The sequence below is a fragment of the Labeo rohita genome, chromosome 10, assembly GCF_022985175.1.
Source record: "Labeo rohita strain BAU-BD-2019 chromosome 10, IGBB_LRoh.1.0, whole genome shotgun sequence".
NCBI classification, from domain to species: domain Eukaryota; kingdom Metazoa; phylum Chordata; class Actinopteri; order Cypriniformes; family Cyprinidae; genus Labeo; species Labeo rohita.
Genome location: NC_066878.1, coordinates 22,815,579 through 22,835,268, shown reverse-complemented (window position 1 = coordinate 22,835,268; position 19,690 = coordinate 22,815,579). Strand labels below are relative to the sequence as shown.

At 34.3% G+C, this 19,690-nt stretch overlaps 2 protein-coding genes across 9 annotated transcripts in view; one reads left to right on the top strand and one right to left on the bottom strand.

Annotated features, from left to right (window-relative positions):
• carm1l (coactivator-associated arginine methyltransferase 1, like) overlaps positions 1-9,215 on the bottom strand; it is a 35,008-nt gene extending 25,793 nt beyond the window's left edge. For 6 of the 7 annotated variants that reach the window (XM_051120543.1, XM_051120549.1, XM_051120546.1 and 3 more), the window contains exons 1-2: positions 8,995-9,215; positions 915-1,129 (exon numbers count right to left, since the gene is read on the bottom strand). In XM_051120543.1, coding sequence (XP_050976500.1) covers positions 915-1,071 — 157 coding nt within the window. In that variant the 5' untranslated portion in view covers positions 1,072-1,129; positions 8,995-9,215. Of the gene's footprint in view, positions 1-914; positions 1,192-8,994 lie in introns of those variants that run through there. The other variant, XM_051120544.1, reaches the window with a different exon arrangement.
• On the top strand, positions 5,026-19,613 carry tmem150c (transmembrane protein 150C). Of its 2 annotated transcripts, none has more exons than XM_051120563.1 (9): positions 5,026-5,270; positions 9,239-9,287; positions 11,967-12,069; positions 12,153-12,206; positions 12,289-12,321; positions 12,404-12,471; positions 13,474-13,601; positions 14,722-14,899; positions 18,424-19,613. In XM_051120563.1, exons 3-9 carry the CDS (start codon positions 11,996-11,998, stop codon positions 18,630-18,632), a joined length of 744 nt encoding a protein of 247 aa, XP_050976520.1. In that variant the 5' UTR covers positions 5,026-5,270; positions 9,239-9,287; positions 11,967-11,995; the 3' UTR covers positions 18,633-19,613. The 2 variants fall into 2 exon arrangements, with proteins under 2 accessions (XP_050976520.1, XP_050976519.1); XM_051120562.1 differs by lacking the exon at positions 5,026-5,270 and adding an exon at positions 8,430-8,691.
• The last annotated feature ends 77 nt before the right edge of the window (positions 19,614-19,690 follow it).

Below are 19,690 nucleotides of genomic sequence, written 5' to 3'. Positions count from 1 at the left end.
AGGTTCCAGATGAGTTTTTCAGCCATATGCTGGCATCAGAAATGACTGTATCCTGCTATGTGTGGTACACGGGATGCAGAAAAACAGCAGAACGGTGCTATCTGATTTTGTGCACCAGGAGGCAGAAAGCGCTGGCGGCCAGGCCCAGTGTACCATGTCAAAGAAAACAGAGTCCGGGACAGGCGATGCTAGAGCTCAAGCAGCAAAACAGCCTCACCGCTCATGGAGAATGAACAGCGGAGCCGTAAATCTAGCGATCTGTCAGTGCGGCCGGACCACACAATGAGACCCGAGGAAATGTGTGGCACACCTGAATAAAGAGTCTTCATTTGCCCTTCAACCAATAAACAAGACACTACAAAGAGTCAGCGCAGAAATGTTTGGAATGACCTTATTTACAATGTAAATGCTTCCATGTGGTTCTTCACTGTCTTTACTCCATATATTCTCAGACAGGAGCAAAAACATTGGCACACTAACTAATGACTGATAAAAAAATGGAAATAAAAAGAGCATAGTGATCCAGGAAAGACAAATTACGAATGAGATCAACAGTGAGTTCAGATGATTTCCAGTCACACTTCATTTTAATGTGCCGTTGTTACAGTGTAATTACTCAAATAAGTACTCAGTGATATTAATTAACAACATGTACTTCCTATAGGTTTAGTAATTATGCATAATGAATCTAACTGTTACTACAAAACTCTTTCAGAGTTTCAGAAACAATCTCAGCAGTGTCTAAACATACTCATATTTGCCAAAAACAAATATTCTGCAATTAGAAAATCAATATTCAAGAATTCAAGTCCAGTATTTCTCACTAATCTCTTTCCAAAGGCAGATAAATGAAGTCAAGAGGTTGTGTAGTTCTATACAAAATATCTTCGACATGTAAAATAATTTTTGTTTACCGTTGTTAATGTTGAGAGAGATGTCATCCAGCTCTCTGTGGACTTGAAGTGTAAGTTCCTGGTGTTGACTGGAAATCGGCAGCTCTTGCTTCACGTCGTTTTCATTCAGAAAGATCAGAGTTACAGAGAAACTGGTCTGTAACTGATTATCGTCCATGGTTGGATCCAGTAGTCATTGTAGTCCGGTGAAACTCTCATATCCTTCTTCTATAAACCTTTGAAAGAGTTTGAACAAGTTGAAATGAGAGGAGGGTCTGAAAATGTCTTGACGCGAGAGGGCGGAGTTACACTTAAAGAATCATGACAGACATCGATAGCGTGTAGATTTCTGACAAACAAATATATAAATAAACAATTTCGAACAAGCAATGAAATATTACATGGTAAATAGGAGTATTTTAAGTTTCATTTATCTGTTTAAATTAACATATAAATGGTGAGTGTGGTAGTTATGCAAAATAATTATTTTACATCTTCTAAGTGTTCTGGGCTGCGTGAGAGTAATATAATAGAAATAGACATGTTAATAATTTGCTGATATATTGCTTTCTACCTCTTTCTTCACTTAAGAGTGGGCGTGGCTATTTGTACATTTTATGGGTCTGGCTTCCGGTCTCATCCACATTGAGCTGTTTAGCTGTACAAAACAGCACGTTTTGCTGCTTGATATTGCAAAATGGTGTGTCTCATATTATTTTAATGTATTATCTTAAATATGAGCACACTGGTTTGTAGTGTAAACAGTTTTACCGTTGTGGGAGAACGGGCACATCCATTTGTAAATTTTATGGGAGTGGCTTCCGCTCTCATCTGCATCCATCTATTTTAGCTGTACAAATAAAACAGCTCATTTTGCTGCCTGATATTGCAAACTGGTGTGTGTGTCTTACTACATTATTTTAATTTAATGTATTATCTTATTTATGAATGTACGGGTTTGTAGTGTAAATAGTTTTACAGTTTACTGCACATTGTTATTCTTCTCGTAATTCTCGTAAAAGGTAGTTTTCAATCAGTTGAACAACTACTTAAACTCAGATGGATACCTGGACAATTTTCAATCTGGTTTCCGACCGCATCACAGCACAGAGACGACGCTTGTTAAGATAATAAATGATATTCGCCTAAATTCTGATTCTGGCAAAATATCGGTGCTGGTACTACTAGATCTTAGTGCTGAATTTGACACTGTCGATCATAACATTCTTCTAGAGAGACTGGAAAACTGGGTCGGGCTTTCTGGGATGGCTCTCAGTTGGTTCAGGTCACACTTAGAAGGGAGAGGTTATTATGTGAGTATAGGAGAGCATCAGTCTAAGTGGACGTCCATGACATGTGGAGTCCCTCAAGGCTCAATTCTAGCGCCGCTCTTGTTTAGCCTGTATATGCTCCCACTAAGTCAAATAATGAGAAAGAACCAAATTGCCTATCACCGCTATGCTGATGATACCCAGATTTACCTAGCCTTATCGCCAAATGACTACAGCCCCATTGATTCCCTCTGCCAATGCATTGATGAAATTAACAGTTGGATGTGCCAGAACTTCCTTCAGTTAAACAAGGGGAAAACTGAAGTCATTGCATTTGGAAGCAAAGAGGAAGTTCTTAAGGTGAATGCATACCTTGACTCTAGGGGTCAAACAACTAAAAACCAAGTCAAGAATCTTGGTGTGATTCTGGAGTCAGACCTTAGTTTCAGTAGTCATGTCAAAGCAGTAAATAAATCAGCATACTATCATCTCAAAAACATTGCAAGAATTAGATGTTTTGTTTCCAGTCAAGACTTGGAGAAACTTGTTCATGCCTTTATCACAAGCAGGGTGGATTATTGTAATGGGCTCCTCACTGGCCTTCCCAAGAAAACCATTAGACAGCTGGAGCTCGTCCAGAACGCTGCTGCCAGGATTCTGACTAGAACCAGAAAATCTGAGCATATCACACCAGTCCTCAGGTCCCTACACTGGCTTCCAGTTATATTTAGAATTGATTTTAAAGTACTTTTACTCATTTATAAATCACTCAATTGCCTAGGACCTAAATACACTGCAGATATGCTCACTGAATATAAACCTAACAGACCACTCAGATCATTAGGATCGAGTCATTTAGAAATACCAAGGGTTCACACAAAACAAGGGGAATCCGCTTTTAGCTATTATGCTGCCTGCAGTTGGAATCAGCTTCCAGAAGAGATCAAATGTGCTAAAACACTATCTACATTTAAATCTAGACTCAAAACTCATCTGTTTAGCTGTGCATTTACTGAATGAGCACTGTGCTACGTCTGAACTACTTGCACTATGTTAAATCCTTTTCCATTTTTAAATCATTTTAAAAGTTTTATTTTTTTTTTTGTGATTATTGTTTTTATGATTATTTTACTGCCTCTTTGTGAATTATTTTTATTACAGTTTTTATGATTATTCTACTTCCTTTTATGTAAAGCACTTTGAATTACCTTTGTGTATGAAATGTGCTATATAAATAAACTTGCCTTGCCTTGCCTAATTTCCCTGTAGCGGCTAATGAACCGGAAGTCTCACCCATAGTCTTACTTTCGCGTTAAAGAAAAAGTTAATTGGTGTTTTTAGTCTAATCACATTAATTATTTTGTTCTTAAAGTGTTTAAAACAATATGTAAATATTATGTTATTGTGCTCTGTTGTTTTCAAAATTTATTAAATTAATAATTAAAAATTAAAATAAAAAATCTACATATAAATAAAATAAAGTAAAAAAAAAAGTGCTAATATTACACAGTATAAATGGAAGGTCTATTCTGGTTGGGTAAAAGGAGTCTGTTATTGTATTGTTGCAATTCGCTAAACATCTGTGCTTATATTCACGGTTATGAATGGCTACAATGTTTAAATGGTATGATTAAACAAGCTTCAGTCAAGGTTTATATCGGTCAAGCCTGGAGTCATGTTGTAATGTGGATGTACAGCGCCATCTAGTAGCCAAGTATTAGAAGAAATAAGAAAACTGGTTTAAGAAGGTTTAAGAGTTTTTGTTGGTAGTCTGATTATTTAACTGATCATTTTGAGCAACTGAGTAAAATTTTATAGTGGAAGTAAATATTTAATTACAGAATACATAAATAGCTTAAGTCAACAAATTTGTCAACAAACATTTTCATAGTGAGATAAAATACACTGGAATAAAATTGTAGTGATGTGAAGGCAACATCATGACAATATCTTGATGGTAATATAATGGGATCCTCATCCAGCCATGTATCACAGTCAATGATCAAACACACACACACACGTTTATTTTTGTGAATTGTGGGGACCTTCCATAGACTTCTATAGTTTTTATACTGACAAAACGATATTGTCTATCGCCTAACCCAACCCTGACCCTAAACCTGCCCCTCACAGAAAACATGTTTGCATCGTTACACTTTCAGATAAACATCATTTACTATTTTTAATTATTTTTTTACATTGTGGGGACCGCAATGTAAAAAATTTCAGGTTTTACTATCCTTGTAGCAAGAACAAGTACACACACACATGTTGTGTTTCTATGTTTAATGGGGACATTCCATAGGCGTAATTGTTTTTATACTCTTATAGCCCTACACCTACCCTATATCTAAACCTAGCCCTCACAGGAGACTGCACATTTTACTTTCTAAAAAAAAAATAATAATAATAATTCTGCATGAATTATAAGCCTGTTTCCTCATGGGGACCTAAAAAATGTCCCCAAGGTCAAAATTTACTGGTATTACTATCCTTGTGGGGACATTTGGTCCCCATAACGTGATAAATACCAGGTGCACACACACACACACACACACACAAAGAAATAGTGTTCAGTCGGGTTAAAAAAGCATTTTCATTTCTGAAATGTGATTTCACACAACTGTAACTTTGGGCATAAATTGTATGCACGCTAGAAAAGATGAAATTTCATATTTATTGTAATTCATGGGGTTATTACTTAATAATTACATAATTAGATGTACATTTCAGACACCTTCGCGTTTAAAGCTGTTAACTGGGTGATTTTATCTAACCGCACTTTAACAAGCACTGGTTAAACTGGTCGCACTGCGTTGCTGCAAGATGACTAGTCGCCACTGCTGCTCCTTCCTTAGGAGTGTGAGTGAAAATGATTTGTCAAGATGAAACATACTAACACCTTAACCTAAACAAACGGGTGTGAAATCTCAGTAAATAACACTGTTCTTTCACCTGATTATCTTTGCTCTTGCGTCACTTTTAACACAGTGTCCAAACTACACGCGACGCCGCGACACGCGATAAAAGGAATAAAGCTAGAAACGGTTCCGCGACGTCGCGGCTGGAACAACAACATACAAACCAATGACAGTGATCATCTCAGGTACGGACTATGTGCTTTATTCAAAGCTGAATGTGTCTAATGTGAGTTTGAATATCATTCTGTGTGACCTTTATAGCCATACTAAAAGCAACCTCAGACCTTGAAAATAAATGAAAGCAGGTGTAGTGTGCAGGTGTGCATTAAAACTGTGAACTCAGCCAACAAGTGTGTTCTGTAATAAAGACAGTCACTCAGTATGTACATTTAATAATGCTCAAAACGTTTAATATTTATAAATTAGATCATAAACTTGCCCATTTCGTTGGGAGTGCAGTGCGCGTCTGCTCTTCTGAATGGCTGCGATACGTCGCGGTGTCGCGTCGCGTGTGGTGTGGACGCCCAAATTGCTTGTCTCGTCGCGTGGAGTTAAGAAATGGTGTAACGCTATTGATACAATTACAGTTCATATATATATATATTATTTTGTAAGCGGTACACATCTGGATTATTAAAAAAAAGTACTAGCTTTTATTTTTGTTTTGGTTTGTATTTTGTTTGTTTTTTTCATTTCAGTTTAGTTTCTGTAGGGTTTAATGGTGCATATTTTTGATTTCGGTTTTATCTTTCGAATATCACTAGGCTACTTTTAGCTTCTGTTTAGTTTTAGTTTTTAATATTATGGTTTAAGCTTTGATATTTGTTAAGTATTTGGAATAAATTATCAAAAGACAAGAACAGCAACAACAACAACAAAACCTACAGCTTGTTTTAATATTTATCCATAAAGCCAACTGTTTTTTTTTTTCACAAACACTGAAAAAAAAAGATTTAGGATTTACTTTGAAACATTTTCATTCATAAACTGTTAGTAACCTTTACAAATAATTTCAAAGAAACACACTGAATTAAAGGTAACATTTTAAGTAGAAATACTACAATAGTATTTTCTTCACTGTAAAAAAATGATTTGTTGACACAACTTGATTTAGTCAAGTCATTTTGTTGCATTGACTTAGTTAAGTTTAGCAAACACTAGGTGTTAAGTTCATTCAACTTATATGTGACCCCGGACCACAAAACCAGTCTTAAGTCGCTGGGGTTTACTTGTAGCAATAGCCAAAAATACATTGTGTGGGTCAAAATGATTGATTTTTCTTTTATGGCAAAAATCATTAGGAAATTAAGTAAAGATCATGTTCCATTAAGATATTTTGGAAAATTCCTACTGTAAATGCATGAAAACCTAATTTTTGATTAGTAATGTGCATTGTTAAGAACATTATTTGAAGAAATTTAAAGGTGATTTTCTCAATATTTTGAATTTTTTGCACCGTCAGATACCTGGTTTTTAAATAGTTGTATCTCGGCCAAATATGGTCCTATACTAACAAACTATACATCAATGAAAAGCTTATATATTTAGATTTCATATGATGTATAAAACTCAGTTTTGAAAAAATGACCCTTACGACTGGTTTTGTGATCCAGGGTCACATATGTAGTTGTTGAAATAACTTGCAGTAAATTGAGCCAACGTACTGTATCAATTAAAGAGCATGTTGTAGCCAATCAGAACGCATCCATGGCTCCCATCATGCATTGCGGCATGAATAAATTATGAGCTGAATTGTTTTTGTAATTTCTTTTGTTCTTACTATTTTCTTTTGTTTTTGTTGTTTTTATGTGACTTTTTAGTAGCTTGTTTTGTGATATTTAGAGTTGATCTGTTTATCTGAATATGTCGTTTGTCGCCATTGTTGAGATTCATACGCTGGTTCTTGATGTCTGTGTGCACCTAAACAAAGAGACTTTTTCAGAAAGTTTTTTTTTTTTTAAACCACAACAGTTTCTAAAAAATTCTGCTAAAACGTATAAAAAAGACAGGATCTTTTGTTGTGGAATCACAAGACTAACATTAATTATTCAGTAAGATCATCTTTATTTGATATCAATCACTGAATTTGTTTAGAGTCTAATCTCTGAGTTACGTATGCAAGAAAGGAAATGTAACTCAGAGATTAAACTCTAAACGAGTTCAATGATTCAGGTCAAAAAATGATTATGTTAAAACATAATCATCACCACCCGATGACTTGTGCTCTTGGCTTGTCTAACTGTTTTAACACAGTCACAGTAGCCAAAGTAATCTAATATTAAAAATGTACACTACCGTTCAAAGTTTGGGGTCAGTAAGACTTGTAATAGTCTTTAAAGAAGTCTCTTATGCTCATCAAGGCTGCATTTATTTGATTAAAAATATAGAAAAAAAACAGTAATATTGCAAAATCTTTTTACAATATAAAATAATGTTTTTTATTTTAACATACTTTAAAATAGAATTTATTCCTGTGATGAAAAGCTGAATTTTTATCAGCTGTTACTCCAGTCTTAAGTGTCACATGATCCTTCAGAAATCATTCTAATATGCGGATTTATTATTAGAATGATCAATGTTGGATAATATCAACAGTTGTGCTGCCAAATATTTTTTGGGACCTGTGATTTTTTTTTTTTTTTCAGGATTCTTTCATGAATAACAAGTTTAAAAAGTACAGTTTATTCAAAATATAAATATTTTATAACAATGTAAATTATTTATTATTAACTTTTATACTTAACTTAATACATCCTTGGTGAATAAAAGTATTAATTTCTTAAAAAAAAAAAGAAAAAAGAAACAATAAAAATGTACTGACCCCAAACTTTTGAACGGTAGTGTAAGTGTCAAGAGCCCAACTAAAGCAAATAAAAAAAATTGTGATTTTTCTCCTTTGGTGATTCTGCTTGTTAACATCAGGTGTCTTCAATAATGGTCAATTATCACTTAAGTAATCACTAATTATCTGCGTCTGTCTCAACTTTGTTAAAAAAGTATGTCATCATGACGTAGAGTATCTGGCACATGTGCATTACACAGCAAGTTGATAGAATTTTTCAATTTCTATTTAAGTTGGGGTTGTTGGTCCTACTGTGTAGTGAGAAACTGCAAGTTGACAGGACATGATTTAACTTGTCCACCTGACTAAAGTTCAGAATCATTTTTTACAGTGTTGTAAAACGTAAATAAACTGGTTTATTTACTATTTTATTATTCTATTCTATTCTATTTTACTTGATTCTATTCTATTCTATTCTCCACCCTGTGGCCTGGTGTATTGCTTACGCTGTCCAAATGCTTGCGAATCGATTCGTATGAATCCTTAAAAAGAACCGGTTCAAAAGAACGACTCGTTTGCGAATCGGACATGACTACTCGTAACATCTACGGCGCGCAATGTCTGTCTGAGAAACATCAGACCGAGTCCGTCGAGCCCAATACGTGCCGAAAAGTCTTCGGCTCGGGAGAAGCTCTCTCGGTAAAGCCAACCCCGTTCACCGGCTCTCACACACAACCGAATGCAAACGATGTCTGACTCGGAGTCCTAATGAAATGAAGAGGACACGGCTTTTATACGCGACAGAAGAGTGTGCTGTCTACAAGGTATCGTTTTTAAAACTCATTTTTCACTAGTAAGTGATTTAAGCCGTTTATTATGGCTCGCTGTGCTGTTTTAATGGCGAAGACAATACAGACTTCCTTATTAGACAGTCTCACAGATCGCGTATTAATGCAGCCCAGTGTGTCCATTCAGACACTGGAGTCATGATTTGGGTTTGTCCTCTAAATTAAGGTGTCATTTCGTTATTTTGTGTCGAAAGTAAAAACGAATTTTGTATTGATGCAATTAGAAACTCCACCACATCAAGCTAATAATAAAGTTAGCCTCTATTAGCTTATTCTTACTGTGTCTGCTGCTGGATTTGAGGGGAGTGCTCTTGATCTCGGTCACTGTCCACACCAAATGAACGCAGTCCTGTTTAGCACTAAGGCGCTGTCCACTGCACAAACATCAGATCGATGAATGAACATCTTCTGATCAATAAACCTGCTGTCAGATTAACAATAAATGCTCTGGGCACGGTTTCAGATGTCAGGCACACTGGAGTATGCCAGTAGAATGACTGCTTTTTTTGTTTTGTCTCTGCAGACTGAACCCTGTCGCCACAGAAGACGTTCTCCAAGAAATCTTGAGGCTGGTCAGTTGTTGATTTTTGTCTGATTGACAATAAAGTGCAACAGTAGGGTGCTGGAAGTACAAATCACATTCCTATTATGATCTTCAGATGTTAAGCAGTGATATAGGCTTCTGTTCATTTTTGCAAATTTGGGTAATGTAATAGCTGAATTGCTAATAAGGAAGATCATTACCCATAATCCATTAAAGAGCTCCACCAATCAGAGATGTTACTGTGGAAATAGAAATCCTGCAATAGAGCAGTGGTTACCCACTCCCATGAAGCTTGATAAAAAACAAAAAAACACTTTAGCATACTTAAAATTAGTACTGAGCATAGAAGAAGATTTTGAAGAATGTAACCAAACAGTTGACCATAGCCACTGACTTCCATAGTATTGTTCTGTACTATGGAAGTCAATGGCTACCACCAACGGTTTGGTTACCAACATTCTTCAGAAACTAATAAAGGTCTGAAACACACACACAGTAAACTTCCAAAAGATTCACAGATGATGTACTCACCCCCTTATCGTTCAAGATGTTCATGTCTTTCTTTCTTCAGTCGTAAAGAAATTGTGTTTTTTTAGGGAAAACATTTCAGGATTTTTCTCCATATAATGGACTGATATGGTGCCCTGACTTTGAACTTCCAAAATGTAGTTTAAATGCGGCTTCAAATGATCCCAAATGCGGTTGTAAACAATCCCAGCAGAGCAAGAAACGATCTAGCGAAACGATCACTTGTAAAAAAATAAAATTGAAATACTTTTTAATCTCAAACGCTCATCTTGTCTTTCTCTCCCTGAACTCTGTGTATTCTGGCTCAAGAAAAAACTCCAATCGTATTTTCTCCCTCATCTTCAAAAATAATTTCAGAATCATCCTACATCACTGCAGAAGTACCGACACAGTCTTTGCAAAGTGAACATGCAAAGAAGATCAAACACCCTTAACAAAAAAAGTAAAACAGCGATATAGGACGATTTTAAAGTTGCGTGAGAACATGAGATGGGAGTTTTTCGACATACACTAACTGTCATGTACTGGAAAAAAGTTCAGGCAGAGTAAGACAAGACGAGCACTTAACATTAAAAAGTATATAAATTGTATAATTTTTTATTTTTATAAGACCCTTCTTCCTCGGCTGGGATCGTTTAACAACCGCATTTGGGATCATTTAAAGCTGCATTTAAACTGAATTTTGCATTTTGGGGCACCATATCAGTCCATTATATGGAGAAAAATACTGAAATGTTTTCCTTAAAAACATAATTACTTTACGACTGAAGAAAGAAAGACATGAACATCTTGGATGACAAGGGGTGAGTACATTATATGTGAATCTTTGTTTTGGAAGTGGACTTCTCCTTTAAGGACACTTCTTTTCAGAATGGAAAAACTGTGACCCTGGACCACAAAACCAGTCATAAGGATAATTTTTTTTTGAAACTGAGAATTATTCATAATCTGAAAGCTGAATAAATAATCTTTCTATTGATGTAAGGACAAGAATATTTGATCAAGATTCAACTCTTTGTTAATCGAAAATCTAGGGTGCAAAAAAATCAAAATATTGAGAAAATCGTCTTTAAATTTGTCCAAATAAATTTTTAGTAATGCATATTACTAATCATAAATTAAGTTTTGATATATTTATGGTAGGAAATTTGCAAAATATCTTCATGGAACATGATCTTTACTTAATATCCGAATGATTTTTGGCATAAAAGAAAAATCAATCATTTTGACCCATACAATGTATTGTTGGCTATTGCTACAAATATACCCCTGCTACTTAAGACTGGTTTTGTGCTCCACAAAACCAGTCATAAGGGTTAATTTTTTTTTCTGAAGAAATAAGCTTTCCAATGATGTATGGTTTGTTAGGATATGACAATATTTGGCCATCTTACAACCATCTTAAATTTTTGAGAACTATTTGAGGTCTGGAGCCTGAAGGTGCTGAAAAAATCAAAATATTGGGAAAATTACCTTTAAAGTTGTTCAAATGAAGTTCTTAGCAATGCATATTACTAATCAAAATGTAAGTTTTGATATATTTACAGTAGGAAATTTACAAAATATCTTCATGGAACATGATCTTTACTGAATATCCTAATGATTTTTGGCATGTGTCAAAACATTTTGACCCATACGATGCATTGTTGGTTATTGCTACAAATATACCCGTGTTACTTAAAGGGATAGTCCACCCAATTCTGAAAATCTTCAGTTTGTTCCAAACCTGTAGGACTTTCTTTTGTCACACAAGATATTTAGAAGAGTGTTGGCAACCAAACAGTTTCAGTTCCTATTGACTTAAATTGTATTTTTTGTTCATATAATGGAAGCCAACATTCTTTTATTTTTAATTAAATATATATTTTCCGTTATGTTCCACAGAAGAAAGGAAAAGTCATACAGGTTTGGAACAACATGAGGGTGAATTAATGACAGAATTTTTATTTTTGGGTGAACTGTCCCTTTAAGACTGGTTTTGTGGTCCAGGGTCACATATGTTTGAAATAAACGTAAATTTAAAAATAAGATGTTCTAGCGTTGCAAAGAACTTTATATTGAAGATAGTCCCTGTGAAGAAAATGACATGGGGCAGTCACTGTTGCACTTTATACTGTTTGAATGTAATTTGTTACAGTATAAATGCATGAATATGAATGTGGTGTTTGTTTTATTGCAGGGTTGTTTTATTAACGTTCATAAGGAGACATGAGGAAGTGCAGTCCATGGATGTTTCTGCCTGTAATGTTTTCGTTCTTCACAGCTGCTGGTCTCTGGGTGGTGTGAGTATCCGACACCTGCTTTGCACGTTTCCATGTCAGTGATTGAAACTGTTAAGATAAAGATCATATTTCACTATAAACAGGTATTTCATTGCTGTGGAAGATGAGAAGATCACCCCACTCAGTTCAGAGTACAAGTAAGGAAATTGACATCTAATGCATTTATTTATATCTATTCCATCGATTTAAACCTCCTTTAAATGGATTTTTCTTACATAGGAGGTCAGAATCAAAATCTCCTCCATATATCAGGTAAATGTTTATGAATTTTATCATGAATTGCATTATTCGTTTAGAGGCCTGACAAATGTTCTTAAATGTCTGTTCTGTTTAGCATTGCAGGCAATGCTCCACCTGCCAGCTGCGTATTCAGTCAAGTCATGAACATGGCAGCCTTTGTAGGTATGAATGGTGCTCAGAATCTATCAGAGGACTTGGTCTTCTTATAAATAGAAAGAGCTAAGAGCAAATGACTAATATAATCGTTATTTAATATGGATTTAAACTGTAGCCTAATGCAACTGTTGCACTGTCTACTAACATCACATGAACATCAGTTTAGTTCTTAAAGGAACAGTTCACCCAAAATTGAAAATTAGTTGAAAGCTTACTCAGGCCATACAAGAAGGAGTTTGTTTCTTCATCAGATTTGGAGACATGTAGCACTGCATCTCTTGCTCACCAACGGATCCTCTGGAGTGAATGGGTGCCGTCAGAAGGAGAGTCCATACAGCTGATAAAAACATCACAATAACCCACAAGTAATCCACACAACTCCAGTCTAGTGAAAAAGCTGTGTTCGCAAGAAACAAATCCATCAAGACGTTTTAATTGTAAACAAATATAAAATAGGAGTTCGTAATCCATAATAACACTTCCTCCAGTGAAAAAGTCCATCTCCTGTTGTCCTCTCACATCAAAATCCACACGCATATTTGCTGTTTTGGCTTGTAAACTGTGCTTATTCTTTGCAGATTTCTCTCCTGATTCAGACCAGACCACTTTTTCCCTAGAGGAAGTTTTTTTTTAATGGATTATGGAGTCATATTTTAGTTAAAAACATTTTAATGATAAATTTGTTTCTTACAAACACGCAGCTTTTGTCTTCTCAAGACATTAACTGATGGACTGGAGTGGTGTGGATTACTTGTGGATTATTGTGATGTGTTTATCAGCTGTTTGGACTCTCATTCTGACGGCACCCATTCACTGCAGAGGATCCGTTGGTGAGCTACATTTCTCTAAATCTAATGAAGAAACAAACTCATCTACATCTTGGATGGCCTGAGGGTGAACACATTTTCAGCAAATCATAATTTCCTGTAAATGGCATGTTTTTGGCACACAGCAGAAATGAATGTAGTATTGTTTAAAATAAATGTTCATGGTTCTTTTGGGCTCCAGGCTTTATTCTGGGAGTTCTGCGATATCTGCAACTGAAGCCGAGGGTACATAAACCCTGGCTCAACATCGGCAGTCTGGTGGCTTTGTCTCTTGCCTGCTTTGGTATGACTTTAGTTGGGAATTTCCAGGTAAGAATTATTATTATTTTTTTATTTTGCGAGCACAACATTGAACCACTTAGTGTGGCTTTTTGGTCACAGATTAACAGAAATAAATTCTTTCATGCCAAAATGAAACTTTTCTGCAAATTTATCAAAATGTATGTTGTTTTTTTTCATAAGGCAAATTATTACTAGAATTTTACATACACTACCAGTCAAAAGTTTTTGAACAGTAAGATTCTCTTCTGCTCATCAAGCCTGCATTTATTCGTTCCAAAGTACAGCAAAAACAGTACAATTTTTAAATATTATTTACTATTTAAAATAACTGTTTTCTATTTGAATATATTTTGAAATGTAATTTATTCCTGTGATTTCAAAGCTGAATTTTCAGCATCATTATTCCAGTCACATGATCCTTCAGAAATCATTCTAATATTCTGATTTGCTGCTCAAAAAAACATTATTATTATTATTATTATTATTATTATTATTTTGAAAGCAAGCAACTTTTCAGTTTTCTTTGATGAATAGAAAAAAAGTTCAGAAAAACAGCATTTATTTGAAAAAAGTAATCTTTTGTAACATTATAAATGTTGTTATCATCACTTTTGATAAATTGAATGCATCCTTGCAAAATGAAAGTATTAATTTCTATCATTTCTAAAATTATAGTGACTCCAAGCTTTTGAATGGTATAGTGTAATATGTTAAAAAAAGCTTTTTATTTCAGATAAATGCTGATCTTTCGATCAAACAATCCTGAAAAGAAGGTACTCAACTGTTTTAAATATTGCTAATAATAATAATAATAATAAATGTTTAATAATAACTCAGCATATTAGAATGATTTCTGAAGGATCGTGTGACACTGAAGACTGGAGTAATGATGCTGAAAATTCAGCTTTGATCACAGGAATAAATTACATTTTTAAATATATTTAAATAGAAAACAGTTATGTTAAACAGTCAAATATTTTTTAAATGTACCGTCTTTGCCGTATTTTGTATCAAATAAATGCAGGCTTGGTGAGCAGAAGAGACTTTTTTAAAAAACCTTAAAAATCTTACTGTTCAAAAACTTTTGACTTGAAGTGTATTTTCACCTTAACACCTCATTTGTTTTGTTAATGCACTTTTTATCTAGCTTTCCAACGATGAGGAGCTGCACAATATTGGCACGTCCATGACCTTTGGTCTAGGAACACTCTTCTGCTGGGTCCAGTCTTTCATGACCCTAAAGGTCAACCTGCGGAATGAAGGCAGGCGAGCAGGAATCCCTCGCTTCCTGTTGTCCGGGGCTGTAACTTCCTGCATGTTGCTTTGTATCCTTCTTCCTTCCACTGTAGCCTTACATAACTAAAACAATATATGCAAGCACTGCCTTTGTTTACGGTGCAGAAAAGAAATGCTTATCGTGAGGATGAACTTTAGTATTTTCAGATGCAAGTAAATTATAGGGCTGGGTGATAACACCAGAATATCTCGATTTCTAATGATATGTACTATATAACTTCCTCTGAAATATATGAAAATGTCATTCAAACAAAACTCACGGTTGTCAGAAATCTAAAATGACCCAAAAAAAAAAAAAAAAATAACTACCATTAAAAATTTAGAATAAGGCATTTTACCATATGAACAAAATAAAAAAAAATTCCATTATATATATATATATATATATATATATATATTACAACCCTTGCAAACCTTTAAGTAATTATAATCCTATTATTATTTATTTTTATAAATATTAATTTTTATAAAAACTGTTATTTCACGTAAAAAATATTCATTTAAAAGGCCATTTAACTTATGTGGCTACCATATGGTTACTATAATAACAGTAAATTAGGCTTAATAGCATCTAATTAACCCCACACCAAACCTGAATCCTAACCCTAGTCCTACTGTAAGTAACAAGGACACCTTAAAATAAAGTGTAACCTACATTTCTAAAAACACTTTTAAAAAGCACTAATTTCAAATTAAACAGTTACTTTAAGATACATCTTAAATAACTGTTTTAATAATATTCTGTCATGCTTTGAAGTTGCAACTGTGTAGTGAATATATATGACAAATATATGTAAACATGACATAAACGTTAAATAAAAAATTACATTTAAATATTTTAGTTGTCCATAAATGCTTGCCTGTACATTCAGCAGTTCACTTTAACATTTATTACATTTATAAGACAATAGAAGTAATTATGAAATTACTTGTACTTAAATTTAAACTATATTAATAATTAATTTAAGACATTCTTATTTAATAGCAATCAACATATAATTAAGTGTCTGAAAGCGTCACGTTCAGTTTGCACTTGAATGTTATTTTAAAAGTTTTTAAAAATGGCTAAACGTACTTGGGTAGCACTTTACAATAAGGCTTATTAGTTAACTACATTAGTTAACATGAATTAAGAATTAACAATACTTCTGCAGTATTTATTAATCCAATTTAATGTTAATTTAAGCATTTACTGATGCATTATTAAAATCACAAGTTGTGTTTGTTAACATTAGTAAATGCACTGTGAACTAACATGAACTAACAATTAATGACTGTATTTTCATTAACTAACATTAACAAAGATTAAAGGAGTAGTCCACTTCCAGAACAGAAATTTACAAATAATTTACCCACCCCCTTGTCATCCAAGATGTTCGTGTCTTTCTTTTTTCAGCCGTAAAGAAATTGTTTTTTGAGGAAAACATTTCAGGATTTTTCTCCATATAATGGACTTCATTGGTGTCTGTGATTTTAAACTTCCAAAATGTAGTTTAAATGCGGCTTAAATGCAGCTTCAGAAAGCTCTAAGAGATCACAGCCGAGGAAGAAGGGTCTTATCTATCAAAATGATGTGTTATTTTCAAAAAAAAAATAAATAAAAAAGTTTACAATTTATATACTTTTAAACTCAAACGCTCATCTCGTCTATTCTCTGCGTGAACTGTTTTTTTTTGGGTCAATACAATTAGGGTATGTTGAAAAACTCCATTTACATGTTCACTTATACAAAGTGAACATGCAAAGAACATCAAATGCCCTTTACAAAAAGATAAAACAGTCATGTACGACAATGATTTGGGAGCTTATCGACATACTCTAACTGTATTGACCTGGATTACACAGACTACGCATGTGCATCACAATGACAAGACAAAACGAGCATCTGAGGTTAAAAAGTATATGCATTGTCAATTTGTTTCAAAAAATGACCAACCATTTCCTTCTTTCTCGTCTGGGATCGTTTAGAGCTCTACTGAAGCATTTAGGACTCCATTGAAGTCCTCTGTATGGAGAAAAATGCTGAAATGTTTTCTTTAAGAAACATTTCTTATCGACTGAAGACAGAAAGACATGAACATCTTGGATGATAAGGGGGTGAGTACATCATCTGTAAATGTTTGTTCTGGAAGTGAACTTCTCCTTTAATAAATATTGTAATAAATGTTTAAATAAATTGTTCATTGCTCGTTCATGTTAGTTAATACATTAACTAATGTTATCAAAAGACACCTTACTGTAAAATGTTACCTGTACTTACTTCTCACAAATGTATGGAAGCCCATTTCTGCAATTAAATTAATTTTTTTTTTTTGCACCTTTGTATCTCAATTCTGACTTTTTCCTCTCAGAATGGTGAGATATAAACTTGCATCTGTGAGTTAAAATAACTTGCAATTTTATTTCTTGCAATTGTGGGTTTCTCTTGTAATTCTGATTTCTTTTCTCAGAAAGTTATAATGTCCATTTCAGGGGGAAAAATACTATTTTATATTTCAATTCTGTATTTATAACTTGCAGTTCGAGTGATCTTACTATTTTAAGAAAAAAAAAACAACTGAATTGTTAGATAACACATTGCAGTTACCTTTTTTTATATTTATTCAGTGGCAGAAACAAGCTTCCATACAAATGCAATAAAAACACGGTCGAAGCTGTTGTAAATCACTCTACAAACATACACCTTTGTTTACGTTTATGTATCGCTTGGCAACCGTTTCTGAGGAACTACTTTGTTTGCTCTGTTTTATTTTGTGAAACCTTAATATGTATATGGAATAACTGTTTTATAAAAGCAATAAGCCCCATGAAGCTGTGGTTTACAGTGAATTTATAACAGCTAAGGGGCGTTGTTGGGGCTTACTGCTTTAATTTACCTTTAATTTTAGCAAAATTGTAATTTATATAAAAAGCCATGTAAGAATAGCTGTGAATAGAATAGAAGTAATGACAGAAAAGAATCGCTGAATCAGATTTATGATTCGAATCACTGAAACAGACAATCTGATCTGATTCACAAAAATGTAAAAAGCTTAAGCTGGTTTAATTGTGACCCTGGACCAAAAACCACAGTGTTAGTTTTTTGAAACTGAGATTACATCTACATCATCTGAAAGCTGATAAAATAAATAAATAAGCTTTCCATTGATGCATGGTTTGTTAGGATAGGACAATATTTGGCCGAAATACAACTGTTAAATCTGGAATCTTAGGGCGCAAAAAATCTTTAAAGAAAATCACCTTTAAAGTTGTCTAAATGAAGTTCTTAGCAATGCCTATTACTAATCAAAAATTAAGTTTTGATACATTTACGGTAGGATATTTGCAATATATCTTCATGGAACATGATCTAATGAACCTAATGATTTTAGGCATAAAAGAAAAATTGATAATTTTGACCCATACAATGTATTATTGGCTATTGCTACAAATATATCTGTGCTACTTAAGACTGGTTTCGTGGTCAGGGGTCACAATTTACGAATGTTTCACCCAGCCCTAAATCATCTACATTGATTGTTTTCCATATTTCATCCTTGACTGCAGACCTCAGACTTTGCTCTGATGGCTCAGCGGCTGCACATGCACGCGGCCCGTGCTCAGTGGGCGTTGGTCATGTTCTTCCTGACATACCTTGGCACGTTCGCCATCGAGTTTCGCCACTACCATTTCGAGATCGTTTGCAGCGACGACCAGGACCCTCCGCTCAGCCTGTCCGAAAGCTTCTCCGAGGTCTCCGAGTACCAGTCCGACCAGCTCTAATCTCACTCTTACAGTATGCGTGGACCCTCGTACTTCTTCCAGTGTTCGCCAGTTATCAGTCCTGCATGTAAACTGAATGTAATCTCTCTAGAAAGACCTTCGGACGAGTACGTCTTCTGAATGTGTAGATAGGATTCACAAAAGCAACAACTTAATGAAATGCACAACGATTTACTGTGACGTGTTCAATGTTTATGTGTCAGATGACGAGTGACGTACAGTAACAAGGACACTTTCAAGAAGATCTGAATACAAGAAGAACAGCTTTTGGCAAGACGAGCCTTCAGAAATATTAAGACTATGCCTTCTTGAGATGGAGGATACTACAAAACTTCATTTGAATTAAATTAAAATTCTGGTGTTATTCACTAGCCCAAATCTGTATGCTGTTATTTTTTCTGTGGAAGATCATAACATCATACGGCTTTGGAAACTTGCTTTAAAGAGACAGTTTATCCAAAAATGAACATTTTTGTCATCATTTACTCACTCTCAAGTTGTTCTAAACCTGTAGTTTCTTTCTTTTGTTCAACAAAACGCGAACAGCTGACGGTACCCATTGACTTCCATATTATGGCAAAAACTGCTATGGAAGTCAATGGGTACCAGCAACTTTTTGATTACCAACATTCATCAAAATAGCTTCTTTTGTGTTAAACAGAAGAAATAAACTCATACAGGTTTGGAACAACTTGTGGATTAGTATATGATGACAGAATTTTTATTTTTTGGTGAATTATACTTTCGATAAAAAGAAGAAATTGGTGAAATGTATTCACGTAACCGCATTTCATTTTCATGTCTTGCATAATCTTATGCAGCATTTTATACTTGGTGTTAAATATTGTAAAACATCTCTGACATTGGTCATAATTCTGTATTTTGTTACTAAAACAGACTGTTTTCGGGTGCTGGTGTATCTAAATGTTTCAAATGTGATTTGTTGGATGTGTCCATTTGGAATAAAGTTTTACAACAACATTTTAGATTGAGGTTTATAAGGTACAACCACACTAAACCTGTGTCTAGTTGGCAGGTTATCATATTTTATGTCACTG